The sequence below is a fragment of the Halichoeres trimaculatus genome, unplaced genomic scaffold (genome assembly GCF_033239565.1).
Source record: "Halichoeres trimaculatus isolate MK-OKI-2021-1 unplaced genomic scaffold, fHalTri1.1 fHalTri1_scaffold_19, whole genome shotgun sequence".
NCBI lineage: Eukaryota > Metazoa > Chordata > Actinopteri > Labriformes > Labridae > Halichoeres > Halichoeres trimaculatus.
Genome location: NW_027437197.1, coordinates 11,709,216 through 11,728,929, shown reverse-complemented (window position 1 = coordinate 11,728,929; position 19,714 = coordinate 11,709,216). Strand labels below are relative to the sequence as shown.

The 19,714-nt window shown below is 40.4% G+C and overlaps 3 protein-coding genes across 4 annotated transcripts in view; 2 read left to right on the top strand and 1 right to left on the bottom strand.

The window, feature by feature from the left end:
• The window catches only part of tmem163a (transmembrane protein 163a), a 60,591-nt gene extending 59,627 nt beyond the window's left edge, over positions 1-964 (bottom strand). Inside the window, exon 1 of the mRNA XM_074695065.1 lies at positions 376-964. Coding sequence (XP_074551166.1) covers positions 376-577 — 202 coding nt within the window. The 5' untranslated portion in view covers positions 578-964. The remainder of the gene's footprint in view (positions 1-375) is intronic.
• A 1,428-nt stretch (positions 965-2,392) lies between these two features.
• acmsd (aminocarboxymuconate semialdehyde decarboxylase) lies at positions 2,393-7,973 on the top strand. Its single transcript, XM_074695429.1, has 10 exons — positions 2,393-2,461; positions 3,847-3,891; positions 5,522-5,618; positions 5,706-5,755; positions 6,116-6,352; positions 6,528-6,621; positions 6,872-6,967; positions 7,132-7,304; positions 7,579-7,677; positions 7,911-7,973. Exons 1-10 carry the CDS (start codon positions 2,405-2,407, stop codon positions 7,971-7,973), a joined length of 1,011 nt encoding a protein of 336 aa, XP_074551530.1. The 5' UTR covers positions 2,393-2,404.
• Positions 7,974-9,141: 1,168 nt separating this feature from the next.
• On the top strand, positions 9,142-19,635 carry ccnt2a (cyclin T2a). Of its 2 annotated transcripts, XM_074694543.1 has the most exons (10): positions 9,142-9,350; positions 10,764-10,845; positions 10,963-11,091; positions 11,399-11,459; positions 11,995-12,057; positions 13,241-13,286; positions 15,289-15,452; positions 15,623-15,693; positions 16,949-18,254; positions 18,416-19,635. In XM_074694543.1, the coding sequence occupies exons 1-10, from the start codon at positions 9,193-9,195 to the stop codon at positions 18,487-18,489; spliced, it is 2,154 nt and encodes a 717-aa protein (XP_074550644.1). In that variant the 5' UTR covers positions 9,142-9,192; the 3' UTR covers positions 18,490-19,635. The 2 variants fall into 2 exon arrangements, with proteins under 2 accessions (XP_074550644.1, XP_074550643.1); XM_074694542.1 differs by lacking the exon at positions 18,416-19,635 and having other exon boundaries at positions 16,949-18,394.
• The last annotated feature ends 79 nt before the right edge of the window (positions 19,636-19,714 follow it).

The following is a 19,714-nucleotide window of genomic DNA, read 5'->3' as shown; positions in this document are numbered from 1 at the left end:
TGTGCATGTGGCTGGTACCAAAATCTGGCTTTGAAAACTGACTGTGGCTCTTGTGAGTGAGAGCCTCTGTCTGCATGTTGTACAGAACAATTATACTGGAAACTTTGTCCTTTATCAGAATGTTATGCAAGTCTGGGATGATGGAGTGAATGATTGAGAATATCATCAGTTTAACCACATTTTAATAATTGAGTTCAACTTTTCTCAAACATTAATCTTGCTGATGTAGGACTAACATAAATTATTCAAATGAGAGCGTACTAAAAATACCTCCAACGGGTAAAAATACCCCTCCCATCCTCTCAGCCTCCCTGCACATTCTCACGCAGGCACATCCATAACTTTTAAAAACAAGACAGAGATGGATGAAGTTACCTTCTCCCTCCACACTGTCTGTGATTTTCATCTCCTGGCCCGTGTTTAACGCCTCGGGCTGGCTGGGGGTTTTGGACAGCTGGTGGTGGTTGTTAGTGAAGCCATCCGGGGCGCACTGGCCGTTCCGCACTGTGGCCGGGCAAGGATCCACAATAGTCGGGTCTGGGACAGGGTAGGACTCCTGGGTCGCCGGGTCTGTCATTGTTGCTGCTGTTGCTTGTTTGTTTTGAGGCTCAGGGGCAGAGGAAGGTAGTGATGATAGACAGATTCACGCCGGTTCGCTGAGTGCAGCAGCCATCCAGCGCGTCCAATAAGCCACCGGTGTCGACTCAGTTGCGAAGAGAGGGGAGAGAGAAGGAGAGATGGCGATAAGAGAAGATGGGAGATAAAGGATTTTATCTCCCCAGCAATCAGCAGCGGACCAACTCCTTGTGCGTAAAGTCCACAGTGCAGGATCAGCTCTCCAGCCTCTGTGTAAACAGTCTGCTCGGCGCAGCCACTTACAGACAGTTTAGGGTTAGATGCGGCGATGTGATAAATTGCAGAGATCTGCTGAGGATCTGACAGGCGGTGCCTGCAAGTTTTCTTTCCTCCTCCCCTTCCTCTTTCTCTCCTCCCCTCAGAACTCATCTATAACATCATGTGCCACTGCGTGGGATAAAAAAAAGTGACTTAACATGAATGAATCTCCTGAACTATTTCTGCAAAAGAGATCATGTTTGACAGAAAAGTTTAATGACAACTTTCAAAAGTGAAATGACTCAGAAAATAATAAAAAAAAATGTTTCATTTTTCTTTAGTAAAACTTATTTCGATGGGAATCGATCAATTCATTTTTATCAACAAACATTTTTTTTAAAATCATTTTTAACACCTTTCTTTGTTATTATTAATTATTTACATCTTTAAAAACATAATTCTTCAAAAACGGCCCTGGTTTTAAAAAAAAGTGCTTAATGATTGATTGAATGGTTAATATCACGTGGTTTAAACACAACCCTGGGTCATTATTAACATTCTATATATGTAAACATCTTTAACAGGCGACGAATAGGTTTTCCAAGCCTACAGTATGTAGGCACGTCAATAGGGAAAAATAGAATAGACTCTTGTAATACACCAATAGGGGGCGCCAAAATACCAGCTTGTGATAATGGGTTAAAAAGGAGGAGGAAGCACTGTTATCAGTGATCTAATGTACTTTCCATGCCAATCTGCAGGGATGGGGGGGAGTGAACTTGTGAATACTTTTTCAACAAGCAATAGTATTTATTCGTTTGAACTGTGCAAGAAAATGGATGTTATACACCATGTGTTAGTTCACCTGACCATCAGGTGGTAGACGTCATCCAATCACCTGGGAGTTGCACAGATTGAAAGTTTGATGTAATTTTGCTTTTCACTTTTTGTTGTTCTGCAACACATGGGACGTTAATTATAAAGTAAATGAAAGAACAGGTGTAACACACAATACTCTCCACATTAAATACCACAGTGTGAATCAAAACACTGATTCAAAAATGTATTAAAAATGTTTTAATGTCCACTCAATTAATGTGATGTGAGTAAATATAAGTAGTTACTTTCCAACCCTGCTAGTCTGCATGTAGGGATATCACTCCAGGCAACAGCTTGAAGTGTTCATATTTTAATACAGTCTTGTTATATCCTAACATTCATCCGTCAGAGATAAAGCTATTAGCCTAAAACCGTGATTCAGAATAAAACAGATGGTCATATGTCTTTGTCAATGAATGAACCAGGGTGTAAATAAAAATGTTATGGTTTGATATCTCCAGATGGTTTTAGATATCAACAATAAATGGCATTACATTGACTGTACATGCCAATAATTTACCTCCTGCTGCAATACCGAGCTAATGAATGACCAGGGTGTTCCTGCAGTCACTCACCTTTCGGTCGTTGCTTTCTCGCTGAAGTTGGAGGACTGATTTACTGGTTTTGCACTCACACACTGTGAGAGATCTTAAACTTCAGACCTCCAGATTTCCTGAGGCTAATACAGAGGATGAAGGTTGATATCCATAATCATATTTTGCCAAAGGAGTGGCCTGATTTGAAAGAGGTAGGCAAGCAGATTCTCAAGCTCACCTATGAGTTGACTTTCTTTTTTAAATTTTTTATTGATTGATTGATTACCCCTGCTCAAATCTACACATTCTGTATGCGAGGTCTCTTTTGTGCAGTCAAGTGGGTTTAAAAAAGACACATCTTTGTTTGTGGGTAGCAGGCAAAGCTTCTCCTCAATTCAATGCTATTAAAAAGCAGTAAAACAGAATGTGCAGACTTTCCCCACTGGAGTGTCAGCGAGGAGTTTAACAGCTCACTCCATAAATCTGGGTTCTCTATGGATGGTTAAACTTCAATCAGTAAGAGACTCTAGCCTTGCTCTTCCCTGTCCTTTCTGCTCCTGCTCTATGTCTGTGTCACTGTGGAGGACTACCTTTAGCTAATCATTTCCCATGTTTAGCTCAGCTCAGGAAACATGGTGTGCAGACTGGAGCCCTCTGTGGCCTTTAGGTACATTTATGCGTCTTTGTTGACCCTTCTCACATGAGAGCTCGATATACTCAGTCACATTTTTCCACAAGTTTGATGCCCCTGGTGACCTCGCCCTGCCTTATGCTTCCTGTTCGTCTTCATTTTGCCTTCATAACTGTGGAAATGAATGATAATGTGACTTCAAAGGCATGTTTGTGTATAGCTTATCTGCCTCACGAGACATCAGACTTCAAATTCATACAAACCGATTTTTCTTTGGATTCACTCAAAGTTGTGTGAGTTCAGGTTAGCTTTTCACACTTGGATCCCATTTGAATAAGATAAATACATTTGTTTTTGTTATAATCTGAATAGGTTACCTGCACAGGTTTATATTTTTAAGCGTTACTGTGAAATTCAGAAAAGCAGTGCACAGTATATTATTAGTTTATAACATCACTTAATGTATTTTAAGGTGTTCAAGAAACCAGACACTAATTCAACAGGGTATTGAAAGAAACACATGAACTCTTTAGGTACGGGAGGGCATAAAACCAGTTCGTAACTATGAAAGGCTTCCCTGGGGCACCAACAAAATCACATGGCAGCAGATCTATCCTGATATAAAAAGGGCTTTGCTGGCTGTACTGCCAACATAGATCATTTTGGGCTTCATTTGTATGCAAAGGAGTCAACAGCCTCAGATGGTGTTCACTTTGTTTTATTCAGCGAGTCAGGGTGGATTGTCCTCCAGGATGAGGACTGAACCCTCACAGATGGGGAAACTGTAATCAATAAAAGCTCCTTTGCAGTCAGATCTCTAGGGAGGCCAGCCACGGACATTTTTCAACACAGATTTTACTCCTGTATAGAAATGAATAAAAATAAAATAAAAAAGATAATCCAAACTATAGAGACTGTTTTTACTCCCAAATCTGAGTCAAGTTTAAACAACTTATTTTGTTTCAGAGGTATGGATATGGTGGATTCATCCAGCTTCACCACCACTGCAAGGTGAGTCTTTTTTTTCTGTATGCATGTAATTTAAGATTATAGTTAGGTGAGCTCTTATGCATAAGTGCAAACTATGCAGGGAACACATTAGGTACCTCCTTCCTTGCACCCCACCCGGTAGACCTGTCAGCCTAGTCCTCACCATGTGAGCAGCTGCAGAGCCCAGCACGGTGCCACTACATCAGCAGAAAGATTCATTTCAGATAGCACCACATCGCAGCAGAACACAGAGCAGCCTGGCAGCTCTGTTAAATGGCAGGTGTTGGTTGAGCTGTTGCCATCAGCAGACGGCTCATAAGAAGAGTTGAGTGTGTCACACTGATGCCTTTAACGCAAGCCATGGACATCTGTTTGAGTCCAGATGCCGATGTTAGACAAGATTAAGGTGACTAAAGGTCAAACTTTAACACAGGTGTCGAGGCAGGGGATGCAGATGTTGTTTGTGTTTCTACACTAAAATATAAATCAGTTTGACTTTTGCTCAGAGCAGAATGAATCAGATATTTGCTGCCACCTTGTGGTAGCTGGGTTTTGCAGTGTTTTAATGTGCCACATCATTAAGTGTCCTTTAAGGGACAGAATGCTCATAACATCATGATAAACCCTAATGTGATTCAGACAAAATGGAATGAGACTAACATAAAGCACTGGAAAATGTACTGAGACTTAAAGTATGTTCACAATCAGTTCCCCTTTTAAAGTTTTGTGTCGGAGCAAAATTTTCATTGTATTTATTTATTTATTTATTTAATTATTTTACTAATTACTTTTTTTTAATTTTTTATTTTGTTTCATTTCATTATATCGTTTTTCATTATATAGTTTTTTATCTATTCATTTAATCAATCAATCAATTCATTAATTTTTTTTTCTTTTTTCTTTTTTTTTTTTTTTTTTTTGGGGGGGGGGGGGGGGGGGGGGGGGGGGGGGGTTCCTTGAACAAACTTCTCCCAACTTCCAAAAAAGACAGAAAAAGTGTCAAATTTTCCAGACTGAGAATACTGAAAATGATAACCGAGTTCATATACATCAAATAATACCAGTTACAAAAAAAAAAAGGGGAAAACCTTTGCATTAACTTGGGAAAAGTTGAGGAATCAGAGTTTTGTGGGAAAAGACATATATATATATATATATATATATATATATATATATATATATATATTTTTTTTTTTTTTTGATTACAGCTCTTATGTGTCCTTGTATGACCACTATCAGTCCAGTACCAGATTAAGCTTTCTGACCATCTGTTTTCTGCTGCTTGTAAATAGTGTAAATAGCTTTAGGGCTTCACACCCACTGCCTAAAGGTCGACAACAAGAAATGCCAAAGAACAGCATAATAGGAGGATAAGGTCAGAGGTCAGAATATCTGTAGCATAGGATACTGCATCTTCAGAAGGTCAAATGTGATAAATGAGAGAAAATTAACATGTGTCTACATATTCATAGATAGGTGTGTGTGTGTGTGTGTGTGTGTGTGTGTGTGTGTGTGTGTGTGTGTGTGTGTGTGTGTGTGTGTGTGTGTGTGTGGAGGGTGTAAACCATGCATATAATACCTTGCCATAACAAGAGCACGGACAGTTAATCTGCCAAGGTGTCACGTCATCCCTGTTTCTATCGTGTTTCAGGGAGAAGCCAAAATGATGAAGGATGGGAAGCTGTTTCGAGTGATTCAAGAAAACTGCTGGGATGCAAACGCACGCATACAGGACATGGATCAACACGGTATATTGTATATACCATATACAGACACGACAGACCAGAACGAATTGCAAAGTTACATTTGATTGATGCTGTTTCTTGTGTTTTTAGGTGTAACAGTTCAAGCCCTTTCCACAGTACCTGTGATGTTCAGTTACTGGGTAAGATCACACTGGGCCAAAGTATTCAATTTTTGTTGTTTGCTTTAGGCCTGAAGCAATGGGCTGTTTACTGTGCCCCAAATCACTGCAAGCTGCACTAACACATTACTGCTAAAAAAAGAAACAGAACATTTCCAGCCTCTCTCTGCAATAACCCAGTACTGGAAAAAGTAGAAGAGATGTTTATCCACTGTTTTAACGCTTTCATCATCTGTTATTGCTTTTTTCCCAGCATCTTTTTGCACTAATAAGAGTTGTATTTTAAATATCATTCTGCTCTATTCTAATTATTTATCAATCAAAATATTCTTCTCTTTTTTTATATTCACCAACACTTTTCAATGTTGTTTGCAATTCAAGGCCAAACCTCATGACACTCTGGATCTCTGTGGCCTCTTAAATGATGATTTGGCTCAGACAGTGCGCAGCCACCCCAAGAGGTTTGTGGGCCTGGGCACTCTGCCCATGCAAGCCCCTGACCTGGCAGTATTAGAGATGACCCGCTGTGTGAAGGAGCTAGGCTTCCCTGGGGTGCAGATTGGCTCACATATCAACAACTTGGACCTCAATGCGCCTGAACTTCATCCTTTCTTTGCTGTAAGACAACCAATGCACAGTACAAGCTCGGACTGTTACTTAATATTCTAAATATAATGCTATCTATATTGGTTTGAATTATTTCTCACTGACATGCCTAACATTCATTTGTATTCAGATTTCATTGACTCATCTTTCTTATAAGCAATGACATGGCATTGTGTTTGCAATGCAGGCTGCTGAGGAACTGGGCTGCTCCATATTTGTGCACCCCTGGGACATGCAGACAGATGGAAGGATGGCTAAGTATTGGCTGCCCTGGCTGGTAGGTAAGGGAGACTGAGTGGGGACAGGAGAATTATTCCTGGTGCAGTCAACAGAAAATAGAATGGACTTTCCTCTTTACAATGACTATTGCTGAAAAACACTATCGTCAGCAGAAGCACGGCTCCGGATTTAATCAAAGTAATCTCTATGGAAACTGCTAAAGTCATCAGTTATTTTAATTTTTAATGCAGTTATATTAAATATATATTTGATGCAATGTGATCATAGATGAAAATAAACTTTCTCTCACAGGCATGCCATCAGAGACCACCATGGCAATTTGCTCGATGATATTTGGAGGTGTCTTTGAGAGATTTCCCAAATTGAAAGTTTGCTTTGCACACGGAGGTACAGTACTCACCAGATGTTTCAGCTGAATTCCAACAGAGTCACAACAGAATAACATTAGCATTAAGGTGTAATCTTCACTGTAAACTGCCTTCATGCACAATTAAAGATGCAATGAGCTGCTGCATGTTATTGCCTGACCTTTACTGGCTCTGTGCTTACAGGTGGCTCTTTTCCATTTACCGTTGGCAGAATTGAACATGGTCACAACGTCCGCCCTGACCTATGTGCAGTCCACAACAAGATTTCTCCTAGGAAATACCTTGGCTCTTTCTACACAGACTCTCTAGTTCATGATCCTATCGCCCTGAAGCTACTCATTGATGTTATTGGAAAAGTGAGCTTGAATTCACTGACTTGTGCTCAGAGAAGGATCATGCATTTGAATGAGATTGGAGGAGTATGCTGATTCAAAGTGTGAAGGGTGTATGGGATCTCTTAAATCTTGAATTTTAAAAAAATGTATATAAGGGCCCTTTTGAAAGCAAAGTGATTTGTGGTGTTTACGTGCAGTTTATTGCTGTCTTGTTGTTGTTTATCAACATGTGCATGTGCTTATCAGAAAAATAAAAAAAAATTATGATAGTTTGACATGTTCATTCTTCTTTTAGGATAAAGTGATGCTGGGAACAGACTATCCATTCCCTCTGGGAGAGCTGCAGCCTGGAGCACTAATTGAGTCGATGGATGAGTTTGATCACACATTAAAGGTATAGATATTTTCCTCTTTAGTTTTCTTGTTCAGGATTCGGTGTTTTAACATATAATATTAAAAATGGTACAACACATCAAGTACAATGTTTGAAACTGCAAGAATGATGACATTTGATTATGCATTCTTTTGAACTTTTATTGTGTGCATCACATAGTTTTTTTTTTAAATCTTAGGGCAATGTATCTCCACTGAGGAATTCAATATCTTGTTTAATCTTTGGTTTTGTAGGGTAAACTTCTCGCTGAAAATGCACTGGAGTTTTTGGGCCTAAAACGAGAGCAGTTTGAGTAACAAGAGAATCTACAGAACAACTCTTGCGTAATCAATGAATCATTACAGTAATGACTGATTTGAATAAATGTTGGATCTGTTTGTATAGTAGAAAGTGTACTTTAAAGGCTATTAGAATTATGTCAATAAAAGTATATGAGTTTTTTTTTATTCATTATAAAACACATAAAGTTGACATTTAGGCTGTTTCTTATGTGAAAGAATGGACATATAAACACTTTCAATAACACTTGTCTCCTCAATCTTTTTTCATGTTGCTCCCTCCACAAACCCTTTCTCCACATTTAGTTTGCTGCCCTTTACTACCTCTGATGTCACTACAACATATAGACGGCAGAAAAGCAACTGTCTATGATTAAATTGATCATTTTCACTTAAAGCGCTGTGCACTTATCACACTGCCTTGTTGAGCTGAAATCTTAGAGCCATTAGTCAACAATGAAATCATTCCTCTCCTGTAAACAATTTATTAAGTCCACATCCGTCAGGTAATTGAAGCTGCCTCTTCATCTATTTTAGATTATAGCAGTGTTGTTCATAGCAATGCCTCTAACTCTAATCTTAAACCCCTGGACTCCATTTATCACTCAGCCCTCAGATTCAGAATGTTACTCCACTTACCATTGCTCTTTATATGAAAAGGTGGGCTAGGCACCCCTGAATGGAAGATATAACAGGCACTGGTTCTTACCTGGTAAAATACCATCATACATCACCTCTCATAAGCAAAGTCATAATCAATATCCAGCAAGATGATGCTAAATGTTTTACAGATAAACACTTCATTTGAAAGCACTGCTTTCAGCTTTTCTGCTGCATTCACCTGGAACATTTTACAACAAACATTTAAACTACAAGAACTTGATGATTTTGGTCAGTTTAGAAGAATAATTATAAATTACGCTGCATTTGAATGTAACTGTTTTTAATTGTATTGTTGTGTTGTGTTGTTGTTCTTTGTTTTATCAAAATCCTTGAAAATAAGTTAACATCCTCAACTCAATGATTTTTCAAGATATATATATATATATATATATATATATATATATATATATATATATATATATATATATATATATATATATATATATATATATATATATATATATATTATCAGTATTATTATAAAGCACGTCTATCAGACGAAGAAGTCGTGTTTTCCTGTGCGACGCAACGTTATTTCCGTTTTTCTCGATGCCCAAGTGAACGTTGGATAGCAATGGCGGCGTGCCGGGGGTCCTCGTCGAAATGGTATTTCACCCGGGAGCAGCTCGAAAGCACGCCGTCCCGCCGATGTGGAGTAGAACCGGACCGGGAGCTGTCTTATCGGCAACAAGCAGCAAATTTGATCCAAGATATGGGTCAAAGACTCAACGTGTATCCTTTGTAAACAAACTTATCTCTGAACCAGAGTAGAGTAGACATGGCGCTCACTACTGGAGCGGGCCAGTTATCGCTGGTCAGTTTTAGGCCCAGGTTAGGTTAACGAGCAGTATTAATGGCCCAAAATTTGGGGTTCTGGGCACATTTCGCTGTTTCAAAAAATTTCTCAAATGATAAACGTCTTAATTTGGAAATAGAGCGCCATAGAGTTATGTTTAGCTAAGCGCTAACCTAGCATGCTAAGTAGCTAGCTAAGGGTGGAGGTTTGAAAGGCCTTTAGGTGAATTTGCAGCTATTGCTAGCAACAATTGACACAATCCGTCTATCGCTTGGAGCCTACTCAACCTAAACCTACCTGATAAAGTTTTTTTTACTTATTTTGGTGCTTTTAGTTGTTGTATGGTGGTCTGTTGCTATCCGAAAGGAAAATCTGACGAGTTATGTAACGGCTAACCTGGCTAATAGTAGCCTAAACCTTTTACCCCTCATTCCCTTTGGCCACCTTTAACCATGAGTAGCTTACTTATGTCAGAAATAACAGTAATTCCTGATTTTGTATTAAGGTCGCGGTAATCTTTAATTACGACACCCCATCATGCATCGGCACATTGTTTTTGACGTACTGCAGCAGTGAAGCAGATGACAGTTCACGCGATATTATTTTGTGATACACATGTACACTGTTTGCTTTAGTCGGTGATTTCAACTACCCCTATTTGAATTCATTGATCTCCTACAGAGGACGGCCCAAACTTATCACTACTTGATGATCCTGATCAAATGTAGTGCCGATGTACTCCAAAACTGTGTTGCCCCCCTATTTCCTGGAAATTGTGCATACAGTGCATGGAATGCTGCTTTGGACAGCAAATATTCTGTCAACTGTGTTTACCGACTAATATAACCTTTTTATTGTACACAGTGCTTCAATGTTATTCTGTCGCGAAGTTTGGTGGATAGGATGTTGTGCAGCAAAATGCAGCTGTAGTGGGTGATCGAGTTCCTGGACTGCAGTGTAAAGAACGGACATCACACTTGTTACCCTTTGTTTTCTATTTAATTGAAATTACTGCTTCATGGGAAATAAAAATAATAAGCCAAAACCTCTTAGCCCTCTCCTCCAGAGAATAACTCATAGGTGAGGGAGCACTTACTTTGATATGCACACATTTCTCATATTGCACATGCCTTTTGAGTTTTACTATTCTTATAAGGAGTTTTGACCCCTCTTTGATACATTGTGTAGCTCTACTTCTCACGAATAACATCAAAATATGGCTCAGCACTTCAGAATTGCCCTGTTATGTGTTAATGGTGACATATTTCAATTGCTACTGCATCCACTCTGCTTTTGGCACGCTCATTCGCCCTGCATGGATTCTTACATTTCCTTGACCTGCTATCCAGCTCACAATTAACAATAAATACCGCTATTGTTTACATGCATAGATTTTATATGCAACATTCTTTCACCAAATTCCACAGGAATGTAAGTATCTTGAAAATAATACTCTTGTCGACCTCCAATGACCTGGCTTTGTTAATGGGGCACTTTGTTACTGAAAAAAAAGAGTTTATTTGTAAATATCTTTATATTTTTGATCAGATAATATCCCCAACCACCTTGTTCTTGGCTGCAAAAGTGGAGGAGCAACCTCGGAAACTCGAACATGTGATCAAAGTTGCACATGCTTGCCTGAACCCCCAAGAGCCGCCTCTAGACACAAAAAGCAATGTAAGTTCAGGAGGCTCTTTTTGTTTTATTATTAAAGAAAAAAAAGACCCTCTTTTTTCTGACTTCACACTTCTCTCAATGGTCACAGTTTCCCTTTGTATAATTGGCAGGGCCAATTTTCTTTACAAACAGAGGGCTTCATTTTAACTGTCTCGGCCTGCTGTTGTTGTGTACCAAGCACTTCATCCAATGAGGCGCTCACTTTGGTTTCTCTTTAGGAGTTTATGGCCACTTGAAATTATTAGTTGGGGTTTAGATTAATAGACTCATTACAATTGTGTTGTAATGACTGTCTATCAAACTTCAGGCATACCTCCAGCAAGCTCAAGAGCTGGTGATACTTGAATCCATAGTGCTGCAGACCCTGGGTAAGTAGTGGTGACTGGAGTGGATGACTTAAGAGAGATAGCCTTTTGCCATTCATAACTGTTCCTTTTGGCTTGTAATTATCTATAAGAGAGTAGAACTGTTACCTGTTAAATTTACCCATCACAGCTTGTTGAGTGAAATGTTTTATCAACTGCAGTATGGGAATTATGTGATCTTCAGTTTTTCAATAAATCATGTAAAGATGACATGTCGTTTTTTTCATTCGTTAGTCATATGACATGGTATTCATACTTTAAAATAGATTGGATTCACTTTTACAAATTCTATCCCAATTTCACTGCTGATCAGTCTTTCTTATTTATACCCATTCAAGATTTTGTTCTAAAATACTCCAGGAAGATTTATTTTCCTTTCATCAACAATATCACCACAAATTCATTAAACTAATATCCAAATTTACAAAATTCGGAAACCACAGCCCTGAGTATAGCACCATGTTTTATAACCCTGAAATGACATGTCATCTATCAATTGTGTCTGTGTTGAACTCACCTGTCATGTATTTTGTTCCAGGCTTTGAAATTACTATTGATCACCCACACACTGATGTGGTGAAATGTTCCCAGCTAGTGCGAGGTAGAGGCTTCCTTCTTTGCTCTTTGTGCCCTCTGCTCTTGTTTTTCCCACCTCAGATATGGGTGGGGAGGGGGATGAAAATCTTGCTGATAATTCTGTTAAATGACCACACACACAGCTTGCTCTTTTGATGACCGTTTTAGCTCATTGTGACAAGTTGTACTTACACAACATTTACTGGGGCCTGTTAGGCCAAGTCCAAGACTGATATGTAATATTTTTTTCAAATAAAGGAAAGGTAGATTAAAAGATGTGTTACCTACATTTATCTAAAACACCTATAAATGCAGTTGCATGTTAGACACAACTATTTATGTCACCATTTTACTGTTTGAAAAAAATAAAAGGAAAAACAGATTGACGAATGTCAGTCTGTTTCAAGAAAAATATACTCAATTTGGTGTCGAAAAATTTAAATCTTGTGAAATTGCATCAGTTGACCCCATAGACTGTAAATAAAATGGACGTCATCTTGCTTGGCTCAAAGTGAGGTCGCCACAAAAAATGTATACACCTTGTAGAAATGTTTGTCAGGTCCGATTGTTGCGGTTATTTGAAGATATTATTTGGCTGCCTTGTATTCAAGTCCTCTTTTTGTCTGAAAAGGTTCTTTTTCAGTTGTTATAAGAGGTTAAAAACAAGGACTTGCGACATTTTAAGCGATTGAAAGCTGCCCTTTTTGTGTATTTTTTCGTGGATTGTAAATTATTTGGGGAGGTAGAGTCAAGAAGTGATTAGACTCCTGAAAGAAAAAAAAAAATTGTTTCTGTCACGGCTCCACTCAGATTTTCTCTGAGGCCCTCATAGCCTCTAATGCGCAGACTCTGGCTGCACAACTGCTGCCAATGTGCCTTTGTGAGTACTTTTGCTCCAAAACTGTAAAATGGTTAATGGTGGAGCCACACTGTTCACTCTATGTACAGTCTATGGTTGAGCCTCATTTTGATATTTTGCGATTAAGTCCTGTCTCTGTTAATAGAAATCCTCCAGCTTGCCAAAAGTATTTATAACAAGGCAGCACTTTGCTTGGAGCTACTTTCAGTCTTGATCTTGGTCTAATTGGCACACAAGTAACAAAAATGAAGTTGCATTCTTGACTTGTGATTGAAATTAAAAGACCCGTAGCTTGCAGGAATACTAATCCTTATTTTCATATCTTTTTCTTGTTTTCTGTCTCCCACAGCAAGCAAGGATCTGGCACAGACTTCCTATTTCATGGCTACCAACAGGTTGTTATCCTGCCCCTCCTTTGTTGCACTTTGACTGCACACCATAGCTTCCTGTAATGCAGGGTGCCCTTTCAGTGTCCAACGGGCCCTACTTGCACTGGTGGTTGTTGGGACGCTTGCCTCTTCCCCCAGATCCCCTCCCTTCTTCACAGGGAGCGGGACAGGAGTGGCTTGTAGCGTTACCGGCCCCAGTTGCAGTGCGGTGTATTGTACAAGGGTCCATGTGTTGGCACAGATGGGTTGAATGCAAGAGGTGAAGTGTAGTGGTGCGCTTGAAACCCACATGTTTGTTCGGTTGCGAAAAAGTGCATAATTCTAAAAGAAAGACACTTTGGTAGCCTGAATAGCAGCTAAAGATTTCACAGATGTAAACATTTCTCGTAGAGGTCTTTCTGGTAAGTACCCCAAAGTCATTTTTGATTTTTCTTTTCATATCCATTTGTTCAAATATTTTTCCACCTTTTGCAAAATTCACTTGACTTAAAATGCTTTTTTTCTAGCTCTACAACATTCTTTCTTATACGTAGTACTTTGAAAAGGTGTAGCCAGAAAACCTTTTTCTTACCCGTTAAGGATCTGCAGAATATATAATTGACAAATTTTGAGTATTACTCATTCTAACCAAATTACATTTGGAGAGAACAATTTATTTCGATTAATAGGGCAAAACTATCTTTATTTGAAGTTTTACCATTTAATAAAACTGGGTCCTTAAAGGGTTTGTCTATAGAAGACAGTATTTCAAAAGAAGTAACATTATTGTAATCAACTTTGTATTCAACTACTTGAAATCACAATGTCTGGTTGCTGACTGTAAAAAGTAACATTTTGCTGAGTTGGCACATTGAAGACTGACTGAAACGTGTGACAGCAGTTGAAATATTTTTTCTTAATTTACTGCAAGAAGAATCATTCTTTAGCATCATATTCAAACTTCAGATGTCTAAGTCATCTTCTTACCATTACCCAAATGCTTCTATTTGTCAGCTGTAATTGAGTGTAAATTGACGCATCAGCTTCCAGACATTGTACTTACCTAATTGTACAAAGTCATCCTGCAGTGCTTGCTTAATGTATATTTCAATGTAGTAATGTAATGATATGAACAGACCTATTTTTGTCTTCAGCATCACTTATAGGCTTTTTTGGGGCTGTTTTTGTTATTTTTATGTTAATGATATTAAAACTAGCTGTACAATTGACCATTACTTAAGCAAGGATCTTTACATGAGTAACTGTGCAAAAAATTTAAACTGATGAAGTTGTTTCCTATCACAACAGGCTGCCAAAATTCTCAGCAGTAGTTTAGTACTTTGTCTTTATTAATGATGGGGACATATGTTTATATATTTTTTTAACGTGTTAGCCATTTCTGTGGAAACCCAAATTTGCATTTATTGCAGGAAATGGTGACAGTTTGCATCGGATGTTTAACTAATTAATTACGTTCTTGGATTGTACTACCCATTAGCTGTGAGACTTTGCTAAGGCAGGCGTTCAACATCCATGGTTGTCAGTGCACTGCACTGCAACACTTGCATTGGTGCAAAGATATTAGATCAATCTGAAGCACTCACTGTTTATATCTTTGGTGACCTCAGAGAAATAGACAAATTTGGACCACAGCAGTTATAGAGTGAATTTATGTAGCCGTCTCATTAGAAGCCTTAATGATTCGCAATGGGCAGTCTACAAGCTTGCCAGCATTTATGTCCATACTATTTGATTCATAGTTGTCAAGTTGTCACATGAAAAGTGAAGTTTTGAGTTAAATGCATCATCATAATTATAATTATAATAGTATGTCTTTCTGTAATCAAGCTGTGCTGTAAATTAATACTGTCTGTTCCTTGTGTGTGTTTTTTTTCCTTCTCTTTTCTCCAAATGTGCAACCAATGGTGACTTCGCCTGGCTGGAATCAACTCACCCACAAAAATGAAATTCACTCTTTCCTCCACACATTACTCACAAATCACTTCAAACAAACTCACACACTGCACAGTCTACACCTCACTACCTTCTGCCTCCAATATAAACCCACCGTGATCGCCTGTGTGTGCATCCACTTAGCCTGTAAGTGGTCCAACTGGGAGATCCCTGTTTCCACGGACGGAAAACACTGGTGGGAGTATGTGGACAACTCTGTCACTCTTGAGCTGCTGGATGGTGAGTTTTCTTTTGTTACTTTTTAAAAATGTTGCTTAGTCTTACGATTCATCTTGCTACATGTTAATTAAGTCAAATAAATATTACATCTGTAATTAGCTTTATTACATTTTATTACTTATGATCCAGAATCCCTGTTTGAATGACAGTATTTGTGTCTTTGTGTGTAGAGTTGACCCATGAGTTCCTGCAGATTCTGGAGAAGACACCAAGCAGGTTAAAGAGGATACGTAACTGGAGGGTAAGAGTCATATCTGCTCAGTGTTGAAGTTTGGGTTGAAATGTTTAACCCATTATTACACACCATCTGCCAGAGTAGAGCATCCAACCTGATAAACCACTTATTAACATAGTTCCAGAATTCATGTCTAAATCCCTTTAAATTACCTGTTCTAAAATACCTATCTGTTATGCCGCGGCCACACCAAAGGCGAACACGTGAATTTATTTGCCCGAATGGCCTGTCACGCGCCACATGAACGCCTGAGTCTCGCCGCTGGACTATATACAGCGTTAGCGGTACTGCGCATGCGGAGTAGAGAGCCCGTTCATTTAAAGACCGAAAGCCCAAAAGAGCAGCTGAAAACAATGAGCTGTGGTTTCGAAAGCATGACAGGAGAGTGTGTGAAAGCTTTGGAAATCACAATCAATGCCTGCTGCCTCTCCCTGGTAACCCACCAGCCCTGCCTGGCTGTTCCCTGCAATCTCATCCTCGATCCCCCAAACCTCCGACCCCCCGACCACCCGACCACCCGAATCCCCGACCCATGTTCCCGGAGGTCTCCCTGGGGATAATGAAGGGGTCGAGGAAAGAGAGGACCCCAGAGAACTTCCATCTTTTCCCTGGCTCTGCCCCTGCCCCGCTCCTTTTTTCCTCCTCTCTATCAGGCTCAAAACTCCACAAAGGAAAACACGGTCGGACTCAGTGATGACCCGTGCAGGCAAATCCAGCTAGGAATGAATGTTTACAGAACTTAAATTCAAAACCTGTCTCCTCAGAGACTTTCACCCAGCTTGCTCCTGTTTTTTTTCGGGCTCTGTAGAGTACACACTTCGTATCGTATAACTCTGTATAATGTCACACCGCACATATCGTTTTCTCCTGCATCCTCCGGCGGAGTTGGAGCCAAAGCAGGTCATCAAATCAATGACGTCGTGGGGGAATGTCATCGCTGATTGGCGGCCATGGCAAGCCTTCACGCGAATTCGCGTCAAAAGTTCAATATTTTGAGCTCGAGCGAATTTGCTTCTACCGCCCAAATGCACGAACACTCCAAACGCACAGACGCGCCGCGTCAAACGCCCCACACGCGCCGCCTGAGGCGAATCGGCGTCTAACCGCGTCTTTGTATGTAATCGCGCCGCAAATTTGCATTTGGTGTGGCCGTACCATAAGAGTGTTCCAACTTGAGGGGTATTGTTATCAATGTTATCAATGTTATCATGCTATAGATCCCGAACACTGACAAAACTAACACATTTAATTTCCCTCCTAGGCAACTCAAGCCGCCAAAAAGCCCAAGACTGATGGCACTGGCACAGCAGATAACTCCTTTGCTGGGCCTTCCATGCTTCAAGATCAGGGTGACCTCGCGCTCCCTGGAGGGCCCTCCGCCAACCCAAGTTTCTCCAAAGCAGGCGCCATCTTTGGCGTATCCATGCCTGGTCACGCCGGAGATACAGCCCTCGCTCTAGGCCCTCTGACTGACTCTTACCATCCATCTAGTCATAGTGAGTGGCCCCAGAGCAATAGGAGTCAGGCAGGGTACCCCACTATCTGCCCAAAGCAGGAACCACTGAGCATTTCTATCCAAGAGCCCACACTGTCCCTGCAGACCTCCACCTCCTCTTTGCTTCAGCATCCACCTTTATACAGGACAGAGAAAACAGAATTCCACCTAGGTAAGCAGGAACAGAAAGGAGCTGGTGGGGGCAGTGTGGGCAAGCATCAGCCACAACAGTCTGCATACCCTCCACCACCTCCTCCACTACAACGTTCTCCAGCTCAGAAGCTTTCTCTCGACAAATATAGAGAGAAACATGCTGCAGAGCATTCTGTTTCTGGACAGAAACGTGGTCAGGATCAGCATGGTGGGGTCATGGACACTGATTCGAGAGGGGATATGTCTTCCTCCTATTCTACCTATGCACCATCCACTGCGAGCCAAGTAGAACATAGAAAACATTCACAGCCCCACCAAACATCCCATAGCGCTGGTGGCACTTCCACTGCCTCCCCAATCAAAATGAAAGTTCCTTCTTCCTCCTCGGGTCAGGACAGACGTCATCATAATGAAAAACGAGACAAAGGCTCACTTAAACTTCGCCTGGCTGTTCCTGGCAGCAGCTCCCAGCTGGATAAAAGTGGACATGCAAGCAAGGATGAACTTAAGATGAAGATTAAAGTTTCATCATCAGAGCGTCACAGCTCCTCAGACGAAGGCATGGGGGCAAACAACAAAAGTAAACATTCCAGCCCTTTGGTGAATAAAGAGAAACAACCTAGAGGAGCAGATCACAGCCTCCAGCGCCATCATAAGCACAGTCATTCACACTCTCACAGTGGAAATGGACGGGGAGGCCCTGAGGGTACAGGCGGTGGAGGAGGCCTGCTGCGGGGTCCACCAGGACTGGTTAGCATGGATGGGGCGACTCATGCTCCTTCAGGGTCCACCTCTTTACCTTCATCCTCATCACGAAGAAGGGCACATCCAGATGCCAGCCAAAACCACCACTCTTCCTCATTCTCCAGTTCCTGCTCCAAAGTGAGCAAAATCTCCAAGGGTGGCACTGGTGCTGCAGGTACTAAAACTCTTTCTCTCCCTTTTCTTCCTCCTTGCTCCTCTCCTGTACTGCAGTGTGTCTCATCTGGCTTGCAGCTCTATGGCTAACCCCCCTCCCCCTCCTCCTCCTCCTTATTCTTGTCTCTCCACCTCCTCCTTCCCCCATCCTGTCACACCCAGGTGGGCTGCGGACCTCTCAGCAGTACCCGCCTACTAGTGAGTCGCCACATGAAGTGGGGGAGCAGAGACACTGAGTCCGCCACTCTTCAGCCATTGACAGCACATGGAAATGGCAACAAAGTACCCAGAGTACTCTGAAGACTATGCTCACCTCCCTGTTAAGTGCCCTAGAGAAAAAAGAAAAAACTTTCTCTTGTGTTGATTAACCCTTTACTGAATGGAAGAAAAATGTGTTTGCAAAAAGAAAAAATTGTTGGACTTTTTACTGAGCGACAAGAAAGATGAGAAATTATGCTTCCTTACTGTCAGATCTCTGGGTTGAGATGCTCAGTCCTGTCTTTTTGTTCAGTTTTTCAAACCACTGCCTGGTATTCCTTCCTCTGTGAGTCTAGGATTGCACATCAGTGGGTTTGTGTCTTCACTGTGGGTGAAATTCTTCCCTACATTTCAAATCTCCAAACTGAGATAAAGTATTAAGAACTACAAAAGGCATGAAAGGTGCACCCTTTTCAGTTTTTTTTTCTTCCACAAGTAATTTATCTGAATCACATTCTTACAGTTGTATGGATGCCAGTGGCCAGATGGAGATGAGTTCAAGTTATGTTTGCTGGCATTCCTTTTAGTACTGTTGATGAATACATTTTTTTAGGTGTAAAGTTTCATCTCCTCAATTTTTTTTTGTGTTGATTTTTTTTATACATAAGTAATGTGCGTATGATTTGCATGTTTCAATCATCAAAGGGATTTGAAAAGAGATTTGCTGTTTACAGAAAGTTTGGATAAATGTGCATACGTTTTTGTATGTTGAGAGAGAAAAAAATGCTATACCATGACTACTCAGGTTTTGAGCTGCTTGTAAGTATAACGAGATAACTATTATACCTATAAAACCTTTATTTTGTGGATCAAAGGACTGGGCATCATTGGTCGAATGATTGCAGCATTCCAGTGATTGTGCTTCTCACAGCCTTCCTGCAGAGGGCGGTGTTATGTGCTTTTCAACCACAGGAAATACCAGTTGATACCCACAGTAACACCGGCACATACAGTATCTACTTACCACATCACAGATATGCAGTTTGTACCAAAAAAGACCCTTTGGACCTTTAAATAACCCTGAAGCTGGACGCCAAAGGCTGTGCCTCAAAAAGAATCAAACAATAAAGACAGTACAGGTGAGCTGTTAGTTTACATAACCTTTTTACTTTGAAGTGTTGGACACAAAACTGTAGCTCTTTAGGATGTCAACTTGTATGGAGGTCATTTGTGTCATTGAAGGGTAACATGTTTAAAAGAAAT

What these genes read in the sequence shown, in the direction of transcription:
- acmsd (XM_074695429.1), top strand. Translation starts at nt 2,405, where the DNA reads ATGAAGGTTGATATCCATAATCATATTTTGCCAAAGGAGTGGCCTGAT. An exon ending in AGCTTCACCACCACTGCAAG is followed by an intron (nt 3,892 to 5,521) that starts GTGAGTCTTTTT and finishes ATCGTGTTTCAG; the next exon opens with GGAGAAGCCAAAATGATGAA. An exon ending in CTGTGATGTTCAGTTACTGG is followed by an intron (nt 5,756 to 6,115) that starts GTAAGATCACAC and finishes TTGCAATTCAAG; the next exon opens with GCCAAACCTCATGACACTCT.
- ccnt2a (XM_074694542.1), top strand. Translation starts at nt 9,193, where the DNA reads ATGGCGGCGTGCCGGGGGTCCTCGTCGAAATGGTATTTCACCCGGGAG. An exon ending in TCACCAAATTCCACAGGAAT is followed by an intron (nt 10,846 to 10,962) that starts GTAAGTATCTTG and finishes ATTTTTGATCAG; the next exon opens with ATAATATCCCCAACCACCTT. An exon ending in AGAGGATACGTAACTGGAGG is followed by an intron (nt 15,694 to 16,948) that starts GTAAGAGTCATA and finishes TTTCCCTCCTAG; the next exon opens with GCAACTCAAGCCGCCAAAAA.